The sequence below is a fragment of the Microtus pennsylvanicus genome, chromosome 1, assembly GCF_037038515.1.
Source record: "Microtus pennsylvanicus isolate mMicPen1 chromosome 1, mMicPen1.hap1, whole genome shotgun sequence".
Classification (NCBI taxonomy): domain Eukaryota; kingdom Metazoa; phylum Chordata; class Mammalia; order Rodentia; family Cricetidae; genus Microtus; species Microtus pennsylvanicus.
In genome coordinates, this window is record NC_134579.1 from 137,217,831 (window position 1) to 137,239,637 (window position 21,807).

Here is a 21,807-nt window from a genome sequence, read left to right on the forward strand (position 1 = left end):
TTATGAAAAGGGAAAGATGGACAAAAGTTCACTTGCTGAGGGCAGTGGGTCCCCCAGGACCGTTCAACTAACATTGCATAAACGGGGGGGGGGGCACAAATAAGGAGACACACGCACACTCTTGAGCACACACAGGAACCAGGACACATGGCAACTTTTGAATTATTTTATTCACATAGCTTGGCTTAATATACAGGCACTTCTGCTAATGAGGTGTCCCGGGCCTCTGGCTCCTGCCTGAGTCAGTTGCCCATCTCCGAGTCTTCTGAGGATTAGTGCTAGTAATGTCACACACAAAATGGGGAGTTGGGGTGGGGGATGGGAAGGCAAGAGGGGAATCCGCCTCTGTCCAGGGCTTCAGATGGCAGCAGCCTGGGTTCCCTCAACCCTTGTGGAGCCCGGAGGAGCTGCTGTTTCTGAAAACCCCACACTGGGCAGTCGGACCCTGAATCCACCTTCTTCCCGGTCCCTACTCCCACTCCGGGCCTTGGGGCTTAGGGACACCCTGGGAAAGCGGAATTTGGGTGACTTCTCCCCAACTGGGGACTTGGAAGTTGTTTCACCCTCTTGTCCCTTAGAGACTTTGGAAGGGGAAGCCAAGCCTACACGAGGCAATCGGACCCTGACCCGACCCCGGCGACCAGAAGCTCCTTCCCCACTGCCCTCTTCCTCCTCCTCAGGGCTTGGAGAGCCTTCTCCAGAGACCGCCTCACTTTGGCTGAAGCCCACTCTGGGCAGCCTGAGCTTTGGACTCTTGGCCTTTTCTCCGCCTTCCACTCCTTCCTTAGCCCTCACCAGACCAAACAGGGGCAGCCGAACCTTGAGTTTGTGTCCAGCATCCCCATCGCCCTCAACCACTTGGTACTCAGCATGACTACTGACTGGGGAAGTGAGTTCCACATCAGGAAGCTGGAAGGTGCGCTGCGCCCCGGGGTCCTTGTGCTCAGTACCCTCTCCTTTGCCTCCCGCACCCAGGGTGGGCAGCTTCAGCTTCAAGCCACCCTCACTCTTGGCTGCGTCACCAGCCTGGGCTTCATGGCTCAGCCCGACATCCAGCTCTAGCTGGGGCACTGTGACTGTGGGCATCTTGAAGATGCCCTCACCTACTAAGAGATCACCCTCTGCCACCTGGGTTCCAGGCAGATCCAGCATCACCTGGGGCACCTGGACCCTAGAGCCTGCTGTGCCCTCTGCAGATGAAGCTGCAATTTCAGTTCCTGCCTCGCGAAAGCTGGTCAGTTCTACCTGGGGCAGTGAGATGCCCAGGGTGGGCACCCTTAGCACTCCCTCTTGGCCCTCTGCCACTGCCTGCCCAGTGGTGGACACCTTCGGACCTGATGGCTTCACTCCACTGGCGGCAGCTTCTACCTCCTGAGTTCCTGGTGTGACCAGTTCTACCTCAGGAATCTTAAGCTGTCCAGCTATGGCCTCCAGTTTTTCGCTAGGGCTAACACGTCCATCCTCAACTTCTACTTCCTTCCCTCGGGACAGTCCAAAAGAGGGCATCTTAAGCTTTGGCATCCTCACCTTCCCATCCCAGCCCCAGCCTTTTCCCTCAGGCTCAGCTTCCCCTGCCACTAGTACTTCAGCTTCTGAGTCCCGGCCCTTCACCCCAAACTTGGGCAGTGCAAACCTGGGCCCCTTGGGCTTGCTCTCAACCCCTGCTACCTCCGCTTTGCCTGAGGGCAGATGAGCATCCAGGCTGAGCTGTGGGATGGACAGGTCCAGGGCAGGCAGCATCCCTGCTTCCCCAGCTCCCTTCGCTTCAGCTTCGGTCCCAGTTCGAGCTTTGGGGAGTGAAATGGCAAACTTGGAGACCTTCAGCTTGGTGGCTCGTCCAGGCCCCTCCACCTCAGCCTTGACCGCTTTGGGTCCCGAAAGTCCAAATTTGGTCAGTGAGAACTTGGAAGTGGGTTTGACTTTCAATTCTACCATCTCTAGCTGCTCTTTCTCAACTTCAGCCGTTGGCAACTGTGGAGTTACAATCTCCACAGAGGGCACCCGGAAGCCCACTTCTCCAACACCTGCTGCCACCCTGGGGCCCTCTGGCTTCTCCACTTTGGCCAAGGGGGCTTCTTGGACTTGTCCTTGCAGGCCCAGGGCCCCAGGCAAGTCAAGCTCCACAGAAGGCAGAGAGAGGGAGGGGACACTAACGCGAGTCACCTCACTGCCCACCTCTGGCTGCAGACAGGGAAGTGTCATGAGTTTACCTGGAACCTCAATACCTGCCTCACTGGGCTTGCCCACCTTCCCTAACTTGGGCAAGGTCACCTTCGGCAACTTGAAACTAAATTCAGTCCCTTCTGCCTGCTCCACTCCTACGGCTTTTCTCTGCACCTCAGAAGCTGTGGACAACTTCATCTCTGGCACCTTAGGAAGATGCACCTCTGGGACTTGTGGCACTTGAATTTCAGGCAGTCGCATGTCTGATACTTTAGGAAGCTGCAGCTCTGGGAGGTGGACGTCGGGCACTGCCATCTCGGGCACTTTGGGCAGTTTTATTTCTGGAAGCTTCATTTCAGGAAGTTTCACGTCAGGCACTTTGATCTCTGACACTTTGGGCAGCTGAACTTCCGGGAGCCGAACATCGGGCACAGCCACCTCGGGCATCTTAGGGAGCTTCATCTCTGACACTTTGGGCAGCTGAACTTCCGGGAGCCGAACGTCGGGCACGGCCATCTCAGGCATCTTAGGGAGCTTCATCTCTGACACTTTGGGCAGCTGAACCTCCGGGAGCCGAACATCGGGCACGGCCACCTCGGGCATCTTAGGGAGCTTCATCTCTGACACTTTGGGCAGCTGAACTTCTGGGAGCCGAACATCGGGCACGGCCACCTCGGGCATCTTAGGGAGCTTCATCTCCGACACTTTGGGCAGCTGAACTTCTGGGAGCCGAACATCGGGCACGGCCATCTCGGGCATCTTAGGGAGCTTCATCTCCGATACTTTGGGCAGCTGAACCTCCGGAAGTCGTACATCGGGCACGGCCATCTCGGGCACCTTCGGGAGTTTCATCTCTGGGAGTTTCATTTCTGGAACTTTTGGGAGCTGTACATCTGGGAGATGTACGTCAGGTACAGCCATCTCAGGCACCTTCGGGAGCTTCATCTCAGGGACTTTGGGCAGCTGCACTTCCGGAAGGTGAACATCAGGTACGGCCATCTCAGGGATCTTTGGAAGTTTCACCTCTGACATTTTTGGCAGTTGTACCTCGGGGAGTCGCACATCTGGAATGACTGCCTCAGGCACTTTCGGGAGTTTGACATCAGGAACCTTAGGGAGCTTCACTTCCGGCCCTTTGGGGGCCTTGACATCAGGCCCAGCTGCGCCAATGCCAAAAGAGGGCATCTTGAGGGTAGGGAGCTTCAGCTTGCTCTCAGTGCCAGCTTCAGGACCAGAGGGCCGGGGCTCCAGGAGAGAAAGCCCAAAGGTGGGCATTCGAAGTCTGGGACCCTTCGCTTTGGCCTCAGGGCTGCCCTTGACCACCTTGACTTCAGTAGCTTCCTTCCCTCGAACCCCAAAGCGGGGGAAACTGAGGCGGGGCATCTTCAGGGCCACCTCAGGTACCTCTCCTGGGGCCTCCACCTCTGTACCTGGCAAAGCCAGGTCCACCCCCACAGAAGGTGCTGCCACATCCAGGGTGGGGACTTTTATCACTGCAGCCCCTTCCTGGGTGTCCAGACATGGAAGTGTGGGAAGAGAGGGGAGGGTGGGGAGCTCCACTTGTGGGACCTGGATTCCTATGGCTGGGGTCTCCACAGCTGGTGCAGCTGGGGCTCCGAGCCCAAGGGTCGGCAGATGGAGGGCAAAGCCACTGGCTGCCTCTGTTGATGGGGTCCCCTTGGGAGCTGACACCTGAGGGACACCCACCTCAGCACTTGGCAGCCGAGGCCCAACTAGCTCTAGCTGAGGGGCTGTGAACCCAGCTCCTGTGGCTACCTCAGCCTCTGCCTTGGCCTTCCTTGGGGGAGGAGCAGCAGCAGCCATTCGTGCTACCTGGGCCTCTTCGGCCACTTCTCGGACACGTAGCCGAGGCAGCTGGAGACGTCGACGGGCAGGGGCAGCTGGGACAGGCCCCTTGGCAGCCTCGGCTTTGAGACCCCGACGCAGTCGGGAGAACTTGGGAAGGGAGAACTCGACGTCAACAGGGGCCAAATCTGCAGGGGTCCCCAGGGCCCCTGGCACCATCTTCTTCTTCTTCACAGGGGACAGATGCTGGATGTTCTGAGGAGAGAGGAGAGAGGCAGGAGAGAGGAGGCTGTGGGACAGTGGGAGGCTGGGAGTGGACAGAAAAATAAAACCCCACCTAGTATTATACCAGGCTGGGGATGTCTTGAGGATACATTGCCTGTCTGTCACTTCACCCCAGGAAGGCAATGACAGTCATTTAGAAACTCACTGTGAATAGACAGGGGTGGTAGCAACAGGGACCCAAAAATTTAAGGCCTTTCCAACGTTTTCATTGTAGAGATGAGGAGACTGGTACCCAGAGAGGAAAAGAAACTCGGGTTGCTCAGTAACCCATCTGCCCTTAGGCTAGAATCTGGCCTTCTAGGAGGCCTCTGTGGCCCCTAATGAGCCTGGTTCCCTTGATGGGGATGGGCGAGAGCCACCTTCTGATTGGCGCATCCTCCTTCCAGGGGGCTGAGTTTAGGAGCAGTGAACAAGGGGCAAGGGGTGAATTAGTGTTGGGTTAGTGACAAGACAAAGGAATAAACTGGGCTACGATAGCAGGGAGTAGGGTTTATGGCGCAGAGACCGGGTCGCTGGGGCTGCCCTGGGCCGGGACCGGGCTAAGCACGCGTACCAGCTTGGCCACTTTGGCCCGCGGGCCCTTCATCTCGTAGCCAGACACCGTCCCGGGCCGCAGCACCAGGTCCCCCGTGGGCACCGTGCGCTTCAGGCAGAAGGAGACCTTGTAAGGCTCGGCGCATTGCAGCAGGCGAAGCGCGTCCTCGTACTTGAAGTTCTCAAAGAACACGCGGGCACTCAACAGCTGGTCCCCTGCAAGGTTGGAAGAGGTGGGCGGGAAATGAGTTCCCCTGGCTCCACCCACACCGGGACACGCCCACTTCCTAGGAGTCAGCCAAGTGAGGCCCAGGCCCAGATTTTGACCCTGCTTATTTATGCCTCTGGCTTGAGAGAGAAAATATCAGAGGAACGAAGCTGGTTCCTTTGGCTTTGGCTCTGCTCCTTTACAAATTGAACCCATCAGGCCACTTATGGTGGACTGGATAGAGTAACATCCATCGAAACCATGAGCGCCCGCAGGAGTTTCGTGTAGTTCAGTTTACTATAATAGCGAAGGATGATCTAAAGCCCCTGATCCTTCGGTCTCCACCTCAAGTGCTAAGATTACAGCCCTTTGCTACCACTCCTGGCTATGGGTTATAAAGGTGATAGCCTATATAGCAGTTCCTTGCGGTCTGTGGACGGATTCTCCCCCATATTCTTGAACGCATAAAAACACACTGTTGGGACTGGAGATGTAGCTCTGCGATAGCGCAAGCTTGCCTAGCATGAAGGATGTCCTGGGTTCAGTCTCCAATACCACACATACATACAAAAACCACACTGGCAGACGTTCTTCGTCTAGCCTCTTCTCTCTGCTTCCCAGGGTCTGGGATTAAAGAAGTGTGTTACCACCCTTGCTTGCTCTCTCGGCTTTTAATGTATGGTCCTGTGTATGTATGAGTTGGGCCAAAATTATCTCAGGACCTGTACCTCGAGGCCTGGCTCGAATTTGAAGGACAGTCTCAAACCTACCAAGTGAGGATGAGACAGCAAAATCTAGGTAGACTCCCCTCCAGCCAGAGGGAGGGTTTGGCTGTCTCTCATTGGCTGGAGTACCCCTGTGTCATATGATGTCACTTAACCTATATAAGCTGATGCTCACAGTAATATTTTTTTTTGTTTTGTTTTTCGAGACAGGGTTTCTCTGTGGTTTTGGAGCCTGTCCTGGAACTAGCTCTTGTAGTTCACAGTAATAAACTGAGTTCCTGCTTTGACTTGACTCCCTGTTGCGTCTGATTGTCCTGCATGTGGGACTGAGGAATGGGCAGTTAGCACACTCACCTTTCCCTGGGGAATAAGGCTAAGGAGGCCTGGCATGTATGCCTTGTTTACGTGGTGCTCTTTGAGGTAACAGGAGGGCATCATATACCCTATAGCCAGAGTTACAAGTAGCGATGAGCCATGTGATAGGGGTGCTGGGAACTGAACTAGGGTCCCCAGGAAGTTCTGCAAGCGCTCTTTTTTCTTCTTCTTTTTTTTAGGTTTTTCAGAACAGAGTTTCTCTGTAGCTTTGGAGTCTGTCCTGGAACTAGCTCTTGTAGACCAGGCTGGCCTCAAATTTACAGAGATCCACCTGCTGGGATTAAAGGTGTGCACCACCACCACCCGGCTTTTTTTTTTCTTTTCCTTTATCTTTTCTTTTTTCTTTTTAATTTTTTCATTTTTATTTATTTATTTTTTATTTTATTTTTTTGTTTTTGTTTTTTCGAGACAGGGTTTCTCTGTGGCTTTGGAACCTGTCCTGGAACTAGCTCTGTAGACCAGGCTGGTCTCGAACTCACAGAGATCCGCCTGCCTCTGCCTCCCGAGTGCTGGGATTAAAGGCGTGTGCCACCATCGCCCAGCTTGTTTTGTTTTTTGAGACAGGGTTTTGCTGTAGTTTTGGAGCCTGTCCTGTACCACCACCACTCAGCTTCCATCTTACTTCTTTACCTTTGGGGAACACAGATCAGATTCAAACACTGTGTGTACCTGTGCTCACATACACGCACACGCTTCAGCAAGCACTCTTTTTTTAATATTTATTTATCCTTTTATTTATTATGTATACAGCATTCTGCCTCCATGTATGCCCACATGTCAGAAGAGAGCGACAGATCTCATTACAGATGGTTGTGAGCCACCATGTGGTTGCTGGGAATTGAACTCAGGACCTCTGGAAGAGCAGCCAGTGCTCTTAACCACTGAGCCATCTCTCCAGCCCTTCAGCAAGCACTCTTAACCACACACAGAACTATTTCTCCAGCCCCGTAACACTTGTTATTGTGTGTGTTTTAATATTTATCGTGTGTGTGTGTGTGTTCACGTGCATGTGCATGCTGCTTCCCACAGAGGCCAGGAGAGCGCTTCGGACCTTCTGGAACTGGAGTTAAGGAGGTTGTAAGCTGTCCAGTGAGGGTGCTGGGAAACTGCTGGCTGCAGCGTCTTAACCACTGATCTATCTTTCCAGCCTTTGTTTTTTGCTTTTGATTATTTGAATCTGGGCTCTCCTTGTATAGCTCAGGCTGGTCTTGGTCTCTCACTATGAATCCATGGCTGGCCTCGAACTATTAATCCTCTGGTCTCAGCCTCCTAAGTATTAGGACTATAGTGTCCCAATTGGGAAATTTTGTGAAATTTAGCAGAATTAGGCTTCAAACTGGGCAGTCGTGATGCATGCCTTTAATTTCAGCACTTGGGAGGCAGGTACAGGTGGGTCTTTGTGAGTCTGAGTCCAGCCTGGTCCACAGAGTGAGTTCCAGGACAGCCAGGGCTACACAGAGAAACCCTGTCTCAAAAAAACAAAACAAAACAAAACAAAAAAACAAAACAAAAACCAACAACAACAACAAAAAACCCAGCCAGATGATGCCCATCTTTAATCCCAGCATTTCGGAGGCAGAGACAGGCAGATCTCTGAATTTGAGGCTAGCCTGGTCTACAAAGTGAGTTTAGGACAGGTTCCAAAGCTACAGAGAAACCCTGTCTTGAAAAAACACTTAAAAAAAAAGTCTGGCCGGGCGATGGTGGCGCACGCCTTTAATCCCAGCACTTGGGAGGCAGAGGTAGGCGGATCTCTGTGAGTTCGAGACCAGCCTGGTCTACAAGAGCTAGTTCCAGGACAGGCTCCAAAGCCACAGAGAAACCCTATCCCGAAAAAAAACCAAAAAAAAAAAAGTCTGCTTCTTCTAACATCCAAGTTTATGTTTCCCTCCTTTATGCTCTCATCTGCACCCCAATCTCTGCAGTTCCCTGTTTCTTTGGAACACTATTCACCCCAGATAACTAATCCGTGAATGTGCAAGTCTCAAAAACAGGTATAGTATTTGCATTAAAGCTATACACATCCTCCCTGTATTTTAAACCATCTCTAGGTGTCAGGTGTGGAGGTGTACACCTTTAATCCCAGCCCTCTGGCGGCAGAGGCAGGTGGATCTCTGAGTCTAAGATCAACCTGGTCTATAGAACTACTTCCAGGGCAGCAAAGGCCACATGGAGAAACCCTGTCTCCGAAGAAAAAGGAAAAAAAGAAGCAGGGTAACCAATGTTCTCACTTAAATGCTGAGCCATCTCTTCAGCCTCCACTTTTTGTTTTTAATGGTGCTGGAGACAGAACCAGGGCCTACGGCATAATTGGACTAATGTTCTACCACTGAGCCACATCCCCAGGCTCTAACTTGCTGACTCTGGGCAAGCCTTCTATCACTGAGCCACAGCCCTAGTCCTCTTTCCAGTTTTTTTTTTAATTTATTTTTTTATTTTTCGAGACAGGGTTTCTCTGTAGCTTTTTTGGTTCCTGTCCTGGAACTAGCTCTTGTAGACGAGGCTGGCCTCGAACTCACAGAGATCCGCCTGCCTCTGCCTCCCAAGTGCTGGGATTAAAGGCGTGTGCCACCACCACCCGGCCCTCTTTCCAGTTTTTGAAACAGGATGTTACTAAGTTGCCTAGGCAGGACTTTAAATTTCCATTCTCCTGCCTCCTAAATAGTTATTTATTTTTTGAAACAAAGTCTCCCTAGGTGGTCCAGCCTCCTGCCCCAGGTTTCCAGGGGCTTCTGGGATGACAGGCTAGTACTAGGCCCAGCTCCAGTTATCAGCAGGCTACTCCCTGTTCAGGTAAAAACTCCTGGGAGTACTAGAGATGAAACCTAGGGCCTCATCCATGCTGGCCAAGTGTTGTACCACTGAGCTACAGCCTCACCTCAGAGTGAGTGGTCCCTGGGAATATCCTGGAAGCCTCCCTCTCCACCGTACCCCACACCTAGATCCAGAATATCCAGAATCCAAACCCTTCTTTTCAGCAACCCCACCTGCAGCCTGAGCATCCATCATCTCTTAGCAGCTCATCCAAGAACCGCTCCTGTTGTTGATCTTGCTCCTGATGCTGCCTCAGACAGACTACAAATGAAGCAGCTCAACATGCTGTATCCCTGCTTCTCTGCATACGTCACAGAATAAAAGTCTTAGTCCGTATGAGCCCTTCAAAATTGCCCTTCCCGGGCTGGAGAGATAGCTCAGTGGTTAAGAGCACCACCTGCTCTTCCAAAGGTCCTGAGTTCAATTCCCAGCAACCACATGGTAGCTCACAACCATCTATAATGAGATCTGGTGCCCTCTTCTGGCCTGCAGGCAGAGTACTGAGAATACTGTATACATAATAAGTAAACACATCTTAAAAAAAAAAAACAACAAAATTGCCCTTCCCCTGACCTCCTTACTAGTGTCTCCCCCCCTATATTGTAAATGCCTTAGGTGCAGCAACCTTGCTTTGTTTTGTTCACCATTGTAGCCAAAGCAATAAGATGCTTTGTAAAGAACTATTATGGAGGGGCTGGAGAGATGGCTCAGTGGTTAAGAGCATTGCCTGCTCTTCCAAAGGTCTAGAGTTCAAGTCCCAGCAACCACATGGTGGCTCATAACCATCTGTAGTGAGGTCTGGTGCCCTCTTCTGGCCTTCAGGCATACAGACAGAACATTGTATACATAATAAATAAATATTTTAAAAAATGAATTATTATGGAGTGGGGATTACTTAATTGGTAGAAAGCTTGCCTAAAGCTGGGCAGTGGTGGCGCACGTCTTTAATTCCAGCACTCGGGAGGGCAGGCAGATCTTTGCAAGTTCAAGGCCAGCCTGGTCTACAAGAGCTAGCTCCAGGACAGGCTCCAAAGTTACAGAGAAACCTGTCTCAGAAAAAAAAAAAAGCTTGCCTAGAATCCACCACCAAGAAGTTGGGAGCACGGTGCAGTCACAGAGCACTCGTCTAGCAAGTCCAAAGGCCCTGGGCTCCATCCCCAGTATGACAAAAATAACACATTTTGGTAAAAAAAAATTAATTAAAAAAAGAATAATTGTTACATGCAATACATAAGTCAAATCAGCTCCATCCATATTTCTTAACATGTCTTTCATTTAATTATTTAATTAAGCTCTTCTCTTCACCTCAAGTTAACTCCACCCCTTTCTCCTGTCCCAATAACACATTAATTAGCACTTACATAGTGTTTACTGTGGGACACTTCGCTGTGTGCTGTTTTCAAAACCTGACTCATTTGAGCTACATAATAACCTCATGAGATCAGTGCTAATTATTCCCATTTAAAGATGAAAATATGGAAACACAAAAATATCACGAGGGTTCTGGGAGTCCAACACAGACAATGAACTGGTCTTAAATAATCACGGTGCCAGCAGGGCATGATCACTCAGGCTTGTCATTCAAGCTACCCGAAGGCTGAGGCAGAAGGATCAAAAGTTCAAGACCAATGGCTAGCAAGAAGGCTCAGTGGTTAAGGGTGCTCTCCGGTGGTGGTGGCTCACCCCTTTAATCCCAGCATTCGGGAGGCAGAGGCAGGCGTATCTCTGTGAGTTCGAGGCCAGCCTGGTCTACAAAGCGAGTTCCAGGGCTACCAGAGCTGTTACACAGAGAAACCCTGTCTCGAAAAACCAAAGAAGAAAAAACCATAAACAATGTAAGAGTGTGCTCTCTGCCCTTCCAGAGGATCCATATTTGTCCTGGCACCCACTTGGCGGCTCACAGGGAATCCCGTGCCCTCTTCTGGCCTCCGGAGGTACAGCAGGCACAAGGCACACAGACGTACTTGGAGGCAAAACACCCACACAAATAAGTTTCAAGTTCTTTTTTTTTTTTTTTTTTTTTTTTTTTTTGATTTTTCGAGACAGGGTTTCTCCGTAGCTTTTGGTTCCTGTCCTGGAACTAGCTCTTGTAGACCAGGCTGGCCTCGAACTCACAGAGATCCGCCTGCCTCTGCCTCCCGAGTGCTGGGATTAAAGGCGTGCGCCACCACCGCCCGGCAAGTTTCAAGTTCAAGGCCAGCCAGAGTTATACAGGAAATTCAAGGACAGCGTGGCAACTTAGAAAGACTCTCAAAAATTTAAAAGGGGATTGGAAAGCGGGGCATGGTGGTGCATGCCTGTAATCCTAGCTCTTTGGGAGATGGCGTCAAGTCATCCAAAGCTGTACAGCGAGTTCAATGCAAACCTGGGTTCCATGAAGCCCTGACTCAATTTCCCGAGCCCCCCAAACAGTGAATGAGATGTAATTCAATGGTAGAGCGCTTGCCTGTCATGGTCGAGTAGGACCTAGATTCAGGAAAAGAACAAGGAAAGCCTCACCCCAACTTCTTAACCCCTCCTCCTGGCAAACAGGCCCACTTTCAGTTACATCCCCGCCAGGACTCTAGGCAGATACCTAACCACACCCACGCATGTCAGCCCCGTCCCCACTGTGCCACCAGGCTCCGCCCCACTCCCATCACGCCCTAACCCAGGCCCCCCACCCGAAGCAGATTCCCAACCCCGCCTCCGCAGATCAGCCCCGCCCCGCCTCCTCCAGGCCACGCCCCCAACCCAAGGGCGATTCTTAACTCCTTCCCCGAAGACCCGCTGCGTCTCTCCACGTCCAGGCCACGCCCACCTTCCTGCAAGCTGAGGCTCCTGGCTGCCGGTGAATCCTCGCGCAGCTCGCGGACGAAAATTCCTTCTTTGCCGCCGCCCGCTACGTTGATGCCGCTGACCCCCGTCTGCGCCTCGGTCTCCACGATAATTTCCACCAACTCGGCTCGTCTCAGCTCCTGTGGTGGGCGGCGAGGGGTCGCAATGACGCTCCAGGACGGCAACTCGCCCAGAGCTTGCCATGGTTTTCCTTCTCTTGCTCTACCCTCCCGCTCGCTCTCCGGGGGATCGGGGTCCGGAGGAGCAAGGGTCGGGTCTGGAAGAGGAGGGGGTGCGTGGACAGAGCCAGATCATGGAGTGGGGCCGCTTGGAGTGCCTAAGAGGCATCTTTGAGAGGCTTATTCATCTACTTTCTTATCTTCCTTCCTTCCTTCTTTTCCTTTTTTCATTTTGAGAGGGGATGAGTCCCGACCTGCCTTGAACTTGTTATGCAGACCAGGCTGGCCTTGAACTCACAGAGATCCACTTTCGAGTGCTGGGATTAAAGATGTGTACCACCATGCCCGACCTTTTAAAAGATGTGTGTGTGTGTGAGCACATGTGCAATGTGCATATGCACATGGGTGCCAATGGCGGCCAGAGGAAGGTTTGGGGTCCTCTGTAGCTGAAGCCACAAGCAGTTAGTTGTGACAGTCCAACGTGGAAACTGGAAACTGAGCTTAGGTCCGCCCACCTGTCCCCTCATGTATTTATTGTTTGTTTGTGGCAGGGTCTCATGAGCTTCTGGCTGGCCTGAAACACTACATATATCAAGCTGGTCTTTAAGTCACAGTGATCTGCCTGCCTCTGTCTCAGGCTGATGACAAGCGTGCCCACCAAGCTCACCCCTGCCCTTACTGAAAGGGATTCCTTAGGCCTAGGCTGAGGCAAGGCAGTCCAACCATAATCACCCAAATCCTGGGATTAAAGGCATAAAACAAAATGCCAACTCCAGGGATCCATATTCTTATTCTAAAGACCAGGCGGGGCTTTAATAACTTTATAACTATCCTAGGGAATTAACCCAGTGGTAGAGGCCTTTCCTAGCGTGCACAAGGTTCTGGGTTCCATTCCCAATACAAAACTAACCAAACAAACCAAAACACATATAAAAATATTCCACTTGAGTGTAATTATTCCTATAGAACAAGGGCATGCAGGATGGAAGAATGGGGCCTTGACCCCGGTGGGTTTGAATATGTGTGAGAATGCTGTTGTGGATTTTCTAACTCCCCCGGGAGAGGGAATCCAGTGAAGGGGTGTGTGGGTAATGAATGGCGACCGCAGCAGAAGTGGCATTCGTGGCATTTACCAGCCCTTGTTCCGAAACACACTACAGGGTTCACATCTGCTTCCCAGTAGAGGAAGCGAGAGATCTGATTCTGTCTAGGAAACCACTTTGCTGTGTGCATCTGGGGCAGCCCTGTGCACGTCCTGAGCCTATTGCTATCCTGAAATGTTGAGTAATACAGGGAAGTATCGGCCTGTGAACAAGTGAGGATGAAACGGGGCAGGTGCAAGGCATTGAGACCAGCCAGGACCCGTGCCCATCCCAGAGCCTGGAGAGGGAAAAACAGGACTAGACTAGATGCCCCGCTGCAGTGGCCTCAAGGGACTAGGGCAGGGCAATGTGGAACCTAAGAGTTGGAGTGGGGCTGGGTGGTGGTGGCACATGCGTTTAATCGAGCAGAGGCAGGCAGATCTCTGAGTTCGAGGCCAGACTGATCTTCAGATTGAGTTCTAAGACAGCCAGGGCTACACAGAGAAATTCTGTCTTGGAAAACCAAAAAAAAAAAAAAAAAAGTCATTGGAGTGGGCTTCTGGGAGCAGCATAGTCCTTCGGCTCCTCTTTGGGAAGGATCTCATTGCATCCCCCCATATTTTGGGGGAGGTCACAGGAAGGCAGTAAAGCCTAGAAAGTTAAAGTAGTCTTCCCAATGGCACACAGCACATTAAACAGTCAAGCCTTGTCCTTAGGTATTCCACCCCAGGGAATAAGCAGTAGCCCCCTTGCCTGTCCCCCTCAGCCTGCATGGGGCTCCTTTACAAGTAGAGCCACCCCACCCAGTACCCAGTAGAAGAGGTTAAAGCTGCCAACATAACTGAAAAGCAATGACAGTCAGAGGGCGTTCCCTTAGTGCCAGACTGTACAGAAGGCCAAAAAGTCAATCCTCAAAATCCTCATTGCCCCATCTCACCAATGAGGGAGCTGGTTCTCAAAGAGGTTAGGTCACCCGCCTAGGACTGCACAGCCAAAGCAGTGTAGGATTAGACTCGCCCCTTTGGGTCCAAGCCCTCTACCCTGACCCTACCCTCACCTCTTCTTTCTAGATTTTGTTTTTTTGTTTGGGTTTTTTGTTTGTTTGTTTTTGTCGAGACAGGGTTTCTCTTTAGCTTTGGAACCTATCCAGGAGCTCACTCTATAGACCAGGATGGCCTCGAACTCACAGAGATCCACCTGACATAGGGGGCGTATTTTGACTCAAGCCCCTACTCTGTAGTGCAGACTCTAACTCATAGTAGTCCTCCTTGACTACTGGGATGGTACACTGGGATCGTAAGCATGAACCTGCGGATGAAAGATTTCTGTTCAGTTTTTTTGTTTTGTTTTTTCAGAACAGAGTCTCACAGCTCTGACTGTCCTAAAACTCAATATGAATAGCAGGGTGGCCTTGAAATTATAGAGATCCACCAGCCTCTGCCTCTCAAGTGCTGGGATTAGAGGCCTGTGCCATCACGCCCAGCTATTTTCTAATTTAATTTTAAAATATTTGGGGTGAGGGAGCAAAACAAAAACAAAAAAACACCAAACAAACAAACAAATAAAAATTTATGTTCACTGGTGTTTTTCCAGATGTATGTCTGTGTACCACACTGCCTGGTGTCAGTGAAGGTCACAGGAGTGTGTCATCTTCCTGGGACAGGAGTTACAGATGGTTGTGAGCCCCGTGTGGGTGCTGGAAATTGGAACCAATCCTCTGGAAAAGCAGTCAGTGCTCTTAGCCAGTGAACCATCTCTCCAGTCACGGGGTTTCTTTTGTTTACATCCATTTACTTCTGTATGTGTGTGTATATAGCGGTTAAGGGAATCAATTGTAGGAACTGGGCCTTTCCTTCTACTGTGGAGCTTCCAGAGATGGAACTCAGGTCAGCAGGCTCGGCAGCAAGCACTGTACCCACTGAGACATCTGGCTGGCCCCTCTGCTGAGTTTCATCATCATCATTAATGCCAAGGATTGAACCCAGGGCTTCGTGCCTGGGTTCTACCCCACCCCTGAGTGACACATTTTTTTACTTTTTTGAGACAGAGTCTTACTAAGTTGACTAGGCTGACCTTGAACTTGAGTCATCCCATTTCATCCTTCCAAGTGTTAGAACGAATGACAGGCCTGTGCCTCCAAGCCTGGCACTCACTATTCACTCAGCTCGTCACGATCCACAGAATCAGCCGCTGTCTCAGCTCAGTAGCCCAGGCTGACCTTGAACTTGGAAGCTAAAATGGCAGGCATTAAAGCAACCACACCTACCTGGATGCCCAACACTGTGCTGAGCATTTTACAGGTGTTCATTTCCCCCTAACATTTACACGTTCCAGCTTAGAGATGGGGACACTGACGCCCAGAGGAGCGCCCTTGCCACCCTGGCCTGTGAACACTCACCTCAGCGCTGCGGCTCCTAGCCTCCATAGCTCGGCAGTCAGTCGCCTGGGCCTCAGGCTCCTGTTTCCTCTCCTCCTTCTGCTGTAGGACCAACTTCAGCTCCTCATGGAGCAGCTGCCGCTGAGCCTGGGGGTACAAGATGGAGCCTTGAGGCACGGGGGGGGGGAATTGTGGGGTAGTGGTGAGGCTTGCTAGGGAAGTCAAAGCAAGAGTGGTATCAGGCGGACAAAGAGTAGGGCCCCTCACCGCTTCCTGGGTGCTGGCCTTTTCTCCTGATGCTCGGAGCCCCACTTGAGGTGACACACAACTGTGAGCAGGGACTTCACACTTCCTTTGAGGTCTTGCTGCCTGCCAAGGAGGGACAAAGGGCCATGGGGCACCAGACAGACCCAAGGAAGACAGAGAAGGAAGAGTGTGTGGTACCAGCCAGTACTCACCTGAGGGTCACCTCCAGCTCCCTGGGCCTCCTGGGTCTGGGTCTCTAGGAAGAACAACATACACAGTAGTATTATTTCCTAGGCCCCAGTGGCTTCCTGAGAGCTGACCCTGTGCCCGTTCTGGCAATTCTTTGTCCACAAGTGCCATATAGTTAGTTCTAGGCCAGCTGGGGTACACAGCGAGTCCCTGTCTCAAAAGCCTGAATACAGAGCCAGGCCAGGCAGCCCAAACTTGAAATCCCACCGCATCTGATTTATTCCCTGATATGGAATCAAAACCAGAGCCCTGGGATTCAAGAGTGGCGGGATTAAAGGTACACACCACCACCTCCTGGCTTGCTTAGCGCTTTCAGACAGTGTCTTCAGTAAATGTTAGCCTCGAATTCGAATTCTCTACGTAGCTGAAGATGACCTTGAACTCCCGATCTTCCATTTTAGCCTCCCAAATACTGGGTCACAAGCGTATGACACTGGTTTTAGTTTACCAGACACCTGCTTTACTTCTTTTTTTTTTTTTCTGAAGCTGAGGACCGAACCCAGGGCCTTGCGCTTGCTAGGCAAGTGCTCTACCACTGAGCTAAATCTCCAACCCCCCTGCCTTACTTCTGAAAATAGGTCCTCTCAGAGAGGCAAGGGAACTGGTACCCATGTGGGACACACAAGCCAAGAAGGCATAGAGCCGTCAGCCTCCAGTCTGGCTCTTCTGGGGACACGGAGGAGGGGACTGTTCCTGAGCTTGGCCCCCACCTGGCATGCCAGCCCGCCAACCCCTGCCACACGGGAAAAGGTCAGGCACATGCGGCACATTCCCTTACACAATGGCCCATCTGCTGTGCCAGTCACATTCTGCCCCTGCCCACCCACCCACCCACCCACCCACCCACCGACGGCCACACAATGGCCCTTCATAGCTCACCACTGGGGCAGAGGAGCTCAGACGGTAGAGCACTTGCTTAGCCTGCACAAAGGCCCTGGGTTCCACTTCCCAGCACTACACAAACCAGGTTTGGTGGTTCATAAGTGTAATCCCAACCCTTGGCAAATAGAGAGAGGCAGGAAGATCAGACGTTCAAGGCCATCATTAAGCTTCATAGGCCAGCTGTGTGAAACTGGGTATCAAAACAGCAAACTTAGCTTACAATTGGTTAGGCCGGACAAACCTAAAACACACACATGCGCGCGTACACACACACACACACACACACACACACACACACACACACACACTGTAACTGCTCCGCTGGCTGCCCCCCACAGTGTCTCAGAACTCTGTGTCTAAGCCCAGGCTTCCTTTTGAGCCCTCAGCTCCAGCCTGTAACCTGAACACCTTCCCTAATGACGGCTTCCCTGTGAACCAGACCCTGGGCAGGCAACAACCTGGAATTCACCCTGAATATACTAGCTGCAAAGGCAGAGATCAAGACTCAGAGAGAAGTTACCTGTTTAGGGTCACATGACTAGGATAAGGTGGGGTAAAGACCTGTGCCTTTGACCTCTACTCGAGTCGCAATTTGTGACAGACAGCAAGGCCCAAGCTGCAGAGCTGCAGGGGCAAGAACTGAGGTGAGCCAGAGGGGTCAAAGTGAACAAACTTCAGAGGGACCTTGTTCGTGCCAGGCCTGGCCTATGCAGCCTCATGGACCCTATTTACCGGCAGTAAAGGAAAGTGGGAGACAATGTCAGTCTGGGAGTGGCCGAAGACTCCTGTAATCAAATAGGATTATGGGTTAGAAGGCAGCCTGGGCTACATGAGACCGTGCCTCAAAAATACTAAAACATCAGATGTGGGAGGCAGGAAGATTTATAGTTTATGGCCAGTCAGGGATACATAATGAGTTCTGGACCAGCCTGGGCTACAGCATGTGACCCTGTCTCAAAAAAAAAAAGAAAGAAAGAAAGAAAGAAAGAAAGAAAGAAAGAAAGAAAGAAAGAAAGAAAGAAAAGAAAAGAAAGGAAAAGAAAGAAAGAGAAAAAGAAAATCCAATACAAATGAGAGTCAATAAGGTCGGTGTAGAGGCAGATACCAAAGAGCGTGTTGTAGGCCACATTCTCCTTGCTCTGGGCCTAGGCAGTGAGGCTACACCTAGATCCTGACACAGGAAGTCTAGGCAGAGCAGGGGCAGCACAGTGCCCTCCCTCTTCATCTGTGCCCGGAACAGCTGCCCAGCCCAAGTTATATTTAGGCCACTGAGCCCTTCCTGAGCCATGTGCCCAGCTCCTGGGCAGGGGTGCAGGCAGCTTCCGTGGGAAATGCACCCTCCACAGGCACGCTTTGTTCTCAGCCCTGCCCAGCCCCCTAGGTAAGGAAGCTGGGGACATGCTTCCTGGGAGTCCTGGTTTGTGTCACAGGAAGAGGCAATGGAGTCCTCCTGGTGACTGTGGCCAGGCAGAACTTTCTGGATGTCAACAGTTCATTTCTTGAGGCAACACCCTAACATGTGCCTGAAATTCTTCCAAACATTACAAGGACCCTACGTCTTAAGCATTTACTACTATGTACTAATGTATAGAAATATAATAATGTCTTAGTCAGGCAGGTGGCGCACATCTTTAATCTCAGTGTTTGGGAGGTAGAAGCAGGCAGATTTCTGGGTTCAAGGCCAGCCTGGTCTACAGAGTGAGTTCTAGGACAGCCAGGGCTACATAGAGAAACCCTGTCTAGAAAAACAAAACTATATGTATTCTATATATATAATTTATTTTGATTTGTCATATATATGTATGTGTGTGTATATATATATATATATATATATATATATATATATATATATTTGTTTGTTTTTGGTTTTTCGAGACAGGGTTTCTCTGTGTAACCCTGGCTGTCCTGGAACTAGCTCTGTAGACCAGGCTGGCCTCGAACTCACAGAGATCTACCTGCCTCTGCCTGCCAAGTGCTGGAATTAAAGGAGTGTGCCACCATCGCCCAGCTTCATATATATATATATAATATATATATATAATATATATATATGTATGTATGTATATGTGTGTGTGTGTGTGTGTATAAATAAAATGCTGGGTATTGAACTCAGGGCCCCATGGTTGCTGGCCAAGCATTCTACTATTGAGCTACCTCTGAGCCCTCTACTTTTCTTTGTTTTTTTTGGGGGGGGGGTGGACAACACACAGGATCTCACATACCCAGGCTAGCCTCTGGTTCCCTAAGTAACCAAGGATGAGCTCGAACTTTTGATCCTTCTTCTCAGACCTCCCTGGTTCTGGGATTACAGTCTCAACCACACCAGGTTTTGTGGGATGCTAGAGCTCGAGCCCTTGGCTTGTTGTATGCTAGTCCAGGCTGGCTTCATACTCCCTACGTAGCTGAGGATAACCTTGAACTCAACCACTCCACCAACTGATCTATGTTTTCCAACGTATTCCAGCCTTCTTTGTCCCTTTCATTCTGAGGCAGGGTCACACTAAGTTGCCCAGGCTGTCCTTGAAGTATGACAGACCCACACCACCAGGCTTAGATCTATTTGTTCATTTTAGATGCCATTCAAACCCTTAATGTGGTTAGGAGGCAAATATTTGGCTCTCTTCTCCCAGGAGCTGCTGTCTACCCCATGTGTGATTCTGTCCACTCGGAGCTTCGACTTCCCCAAGCCACCTGTGATCGGCTACCGTCAACAGTGGAAGCTAGGCCTGGTGCAGCTCATCCTGGCCCCTGGACACTGTCTAAGGCCATAGAATGAGGCTGGGAGGAGGTGCCTAGGCAGTGTAGCCTGTGGTCCTACCTGCAATCCCAGCACTGGGAAACTAAGGTTGGGGGATTGTGAGTTCAAAGTCAGCCAGTCTTTCTTCAACGCACACACACACACACACACACACACACACACACACACACACACCCCACACACAAATATACACCACACAGTGGGCTCGAGACTTTGAGCCAGCGGATATGTATATGGTATATTACCTTGTCTATTGTAAGTGCTCAGTTAATATAAACTAGTTTCTGGCAACAACCGGGAGTGCAGAGGGAGGAGGCTATACATCTGTTTCTCTGATTCAGTTATGTTTGTATATTTGAGACAGCATCTCCTGTAGTCCAGGCTGGCTTCACACTCCCTACGTAGCTGAGGATGACCTTGAACTTCTGGTCCTCCTGCCTCTTTCCACCTCTACGAGCTGGGATTACAGGTATAAACTACTACACCTGCCTTCCATACCCAGACTTTGTACCACAGTGGCCCCTAAGTTCCTCCCACCCAAAGGGGAACTTTAAATTGAGGCACCAACTTCAGCTTGAGCCCAGCCTCCCACCAATGGGATTTTGCTACTGTCCACCATCCACCTTCAAAGAACAAGAACCTTTTTCCCAGAAATTCACAGACTCCTCCATCTGAGCAAGGGGGCCTCTATCTGCCCATCTTACAGATGGCAAAGTGGAGACAAAGGTTGAAGTCTCTCACCTGAAGCTGGCCAGCAGGTGTAGTTGTGCACACCCAGAACTCATGAGATTAAAATAAGAGGGTTGCTGGAAGTCCAAGGCCGGCCTGAGTTACATAGCAAGATCCTGAGATCGCGTCCCCAAAACCAAGGAAGGAAGGGCTAGAGAGGTAGAGACTAGCTGGCAGAACCTTGCCTAGCGTGTGCCCCTGCAATCCATCTCCAGCACCACGCACACTCACATGGTGGCACATGCCTGTGGTCCCAGCACTTAGGAGCTGCAAACAGGAGGCCCAGAAGTTCAAACGTACACTCAGCTATATAAATTGGAGGCCAGCCTGAGCTACATAAGCTCAAAGAGCACTCCACCACCCCATAGAAGAAGTTAGGATTTGAACCCAGAACCTGGTTCCAAAGCCCATGAATTTAACTCTTCTGTGACTCTCCCTTCCCAGCCCCCAGCCCCCACCCCCCACGGCTGTGTTCCTAGGGCTCCCGAGCCTGGCTAGCTGACCATTTCTTACCGTTGAGCCTCCAGACACCTGCAGAGCTCCTGGTCCGACTGGTCAACCCCAGCCTTGGGCTGGAAGGGAAAAGGAATGGGAAGGGGGAGGAAGGGAGGGGCCTTGGCCATTGGCTGCCTTGCTGTTATGTCACCAAAGGGTGGGTGGTGGGGAAACAAACATCCCCTTCTCTGAACTATATCCATCTGCAAGGGGTGGGGATATGAAAACACCAATCTCTCCTTTGCCAGAGCCCAGACCTCCACCCCAGTTCTGGTTCAAGAATTTGCATACCACCCCCACTAGAAGACTCAGTACCCCACTCGAACCATCTCAGGCCCCAGGCCCCAGGCCTAGCCCTCATAATCCCTGAAACTCTCAAGACAACTTCCTAAATCCCTGATAATGTGGCTTCCAACCACAGCTCAGGCACTCTGGCTACTTCAGCAAACACAGGGCATCGCTGGGCCTCAATGTCTTCTTTGAAATCGGGGTAATAAGAATGCTTGCCTTGTCATGGAGTCAAATGGGTTTTAAGACCTAAACTGGGGACCAGTGAGATGGCTCAGCAGATGGAGGCCCTGACTATTAACACCAAGGACCTGAATTCAGTTCCTGGGATCACCTAATGGGAAGCAAGAACCAAGACAGGCAAATTGTCCCCTGACTGCCACACACACAAAGGTAATTCTTACGACACATGCACACACAAATAAATTTAGTTGAAAAAAAATTAGGGCCTAGAGAGATGGCTCAGTGGATAAGAGCACTGGCTGTTCTTCCAGAGGACCCAGGTTCAATTCCCAGAAAACACATAACGGCACATAACTGTAACTCCAGTTCCAGGGAATCTGACAGCCTCTCACAGAATATACACAGGCAAAACACCAGTGTACATTAACTAAATAATAAATCTTTTAAAAAGATTAAAAGCTAAGGAAAAGACTGGAGAGAGGGCTCAGCAGTTCAGATTAACTGCTGTTTTTCCAGAGGACTCAAGTGTGGTTCCCATCCCCACCTCGGCTGGCTTACACCTGCTAGTTACTTCAGGTCCAGTGTATCCAACACCTCTGGTCTCGTCAGCCA

General features: G+C 50.9%; 1 protein-coding gene across 1 annotated transcript; it reads right to left on the reverse strand.

The window, feature by feature from the left end:
• Positions 1-261: 261 nt before the first annotated feature.
• Prx (periaxin) lies at positions 262-20,769 on the reverse strand. Its single transcript, XM_075987580.1, has 7 exons — positions 20,743-20,769; positions 15,824-15,867; positions 15,633-15,734; positions 15,387-15,512; positions 11,711-11,867; positions 4,808-5,004; positions 262-4,224 (listed from the first exon to the last, which is right to left on the reverse strand). The coding sequence occupies exons 4-7, from the start codon at positions 15,411-15,413 to the stop codon at positions 358-360; spliced, it is 4,248 nt and encodes a 1,415-aa protein (XP_075843695.1). The 5' UTR covers positions 15,414-15,512; positions 15,633-15,734; positions 15,824-15,867; positions 20,743-20,769; the 3' UTR covers positions 262-357.
• Between the last annotated feature and the right edge of the window lie 1,038 nt (positions 20,770-21,807).

Coding starts and splice junctions, on each gene's coding strand:
- Prx (XM_075987580.1), bottom strand. CDS start 15,413: ATGGAGGCTAGGAGCCGCAGCGCTGAG. Junction 5,005..11,710: donor GAGCCTCAGCTTGCAGGAAG/GTGGGCGTGGCC, acceptor CCAACCTTGCAG/GGGACCAGCTGTTGAGTGCC. Junction 4,225..4,807: donor GGGCCAAAGTGGCCAAGCTG/GTACGCGTGCTT, acceptor CTCTCTCCTCAG/AACATCCAGCATCTGTCCCC.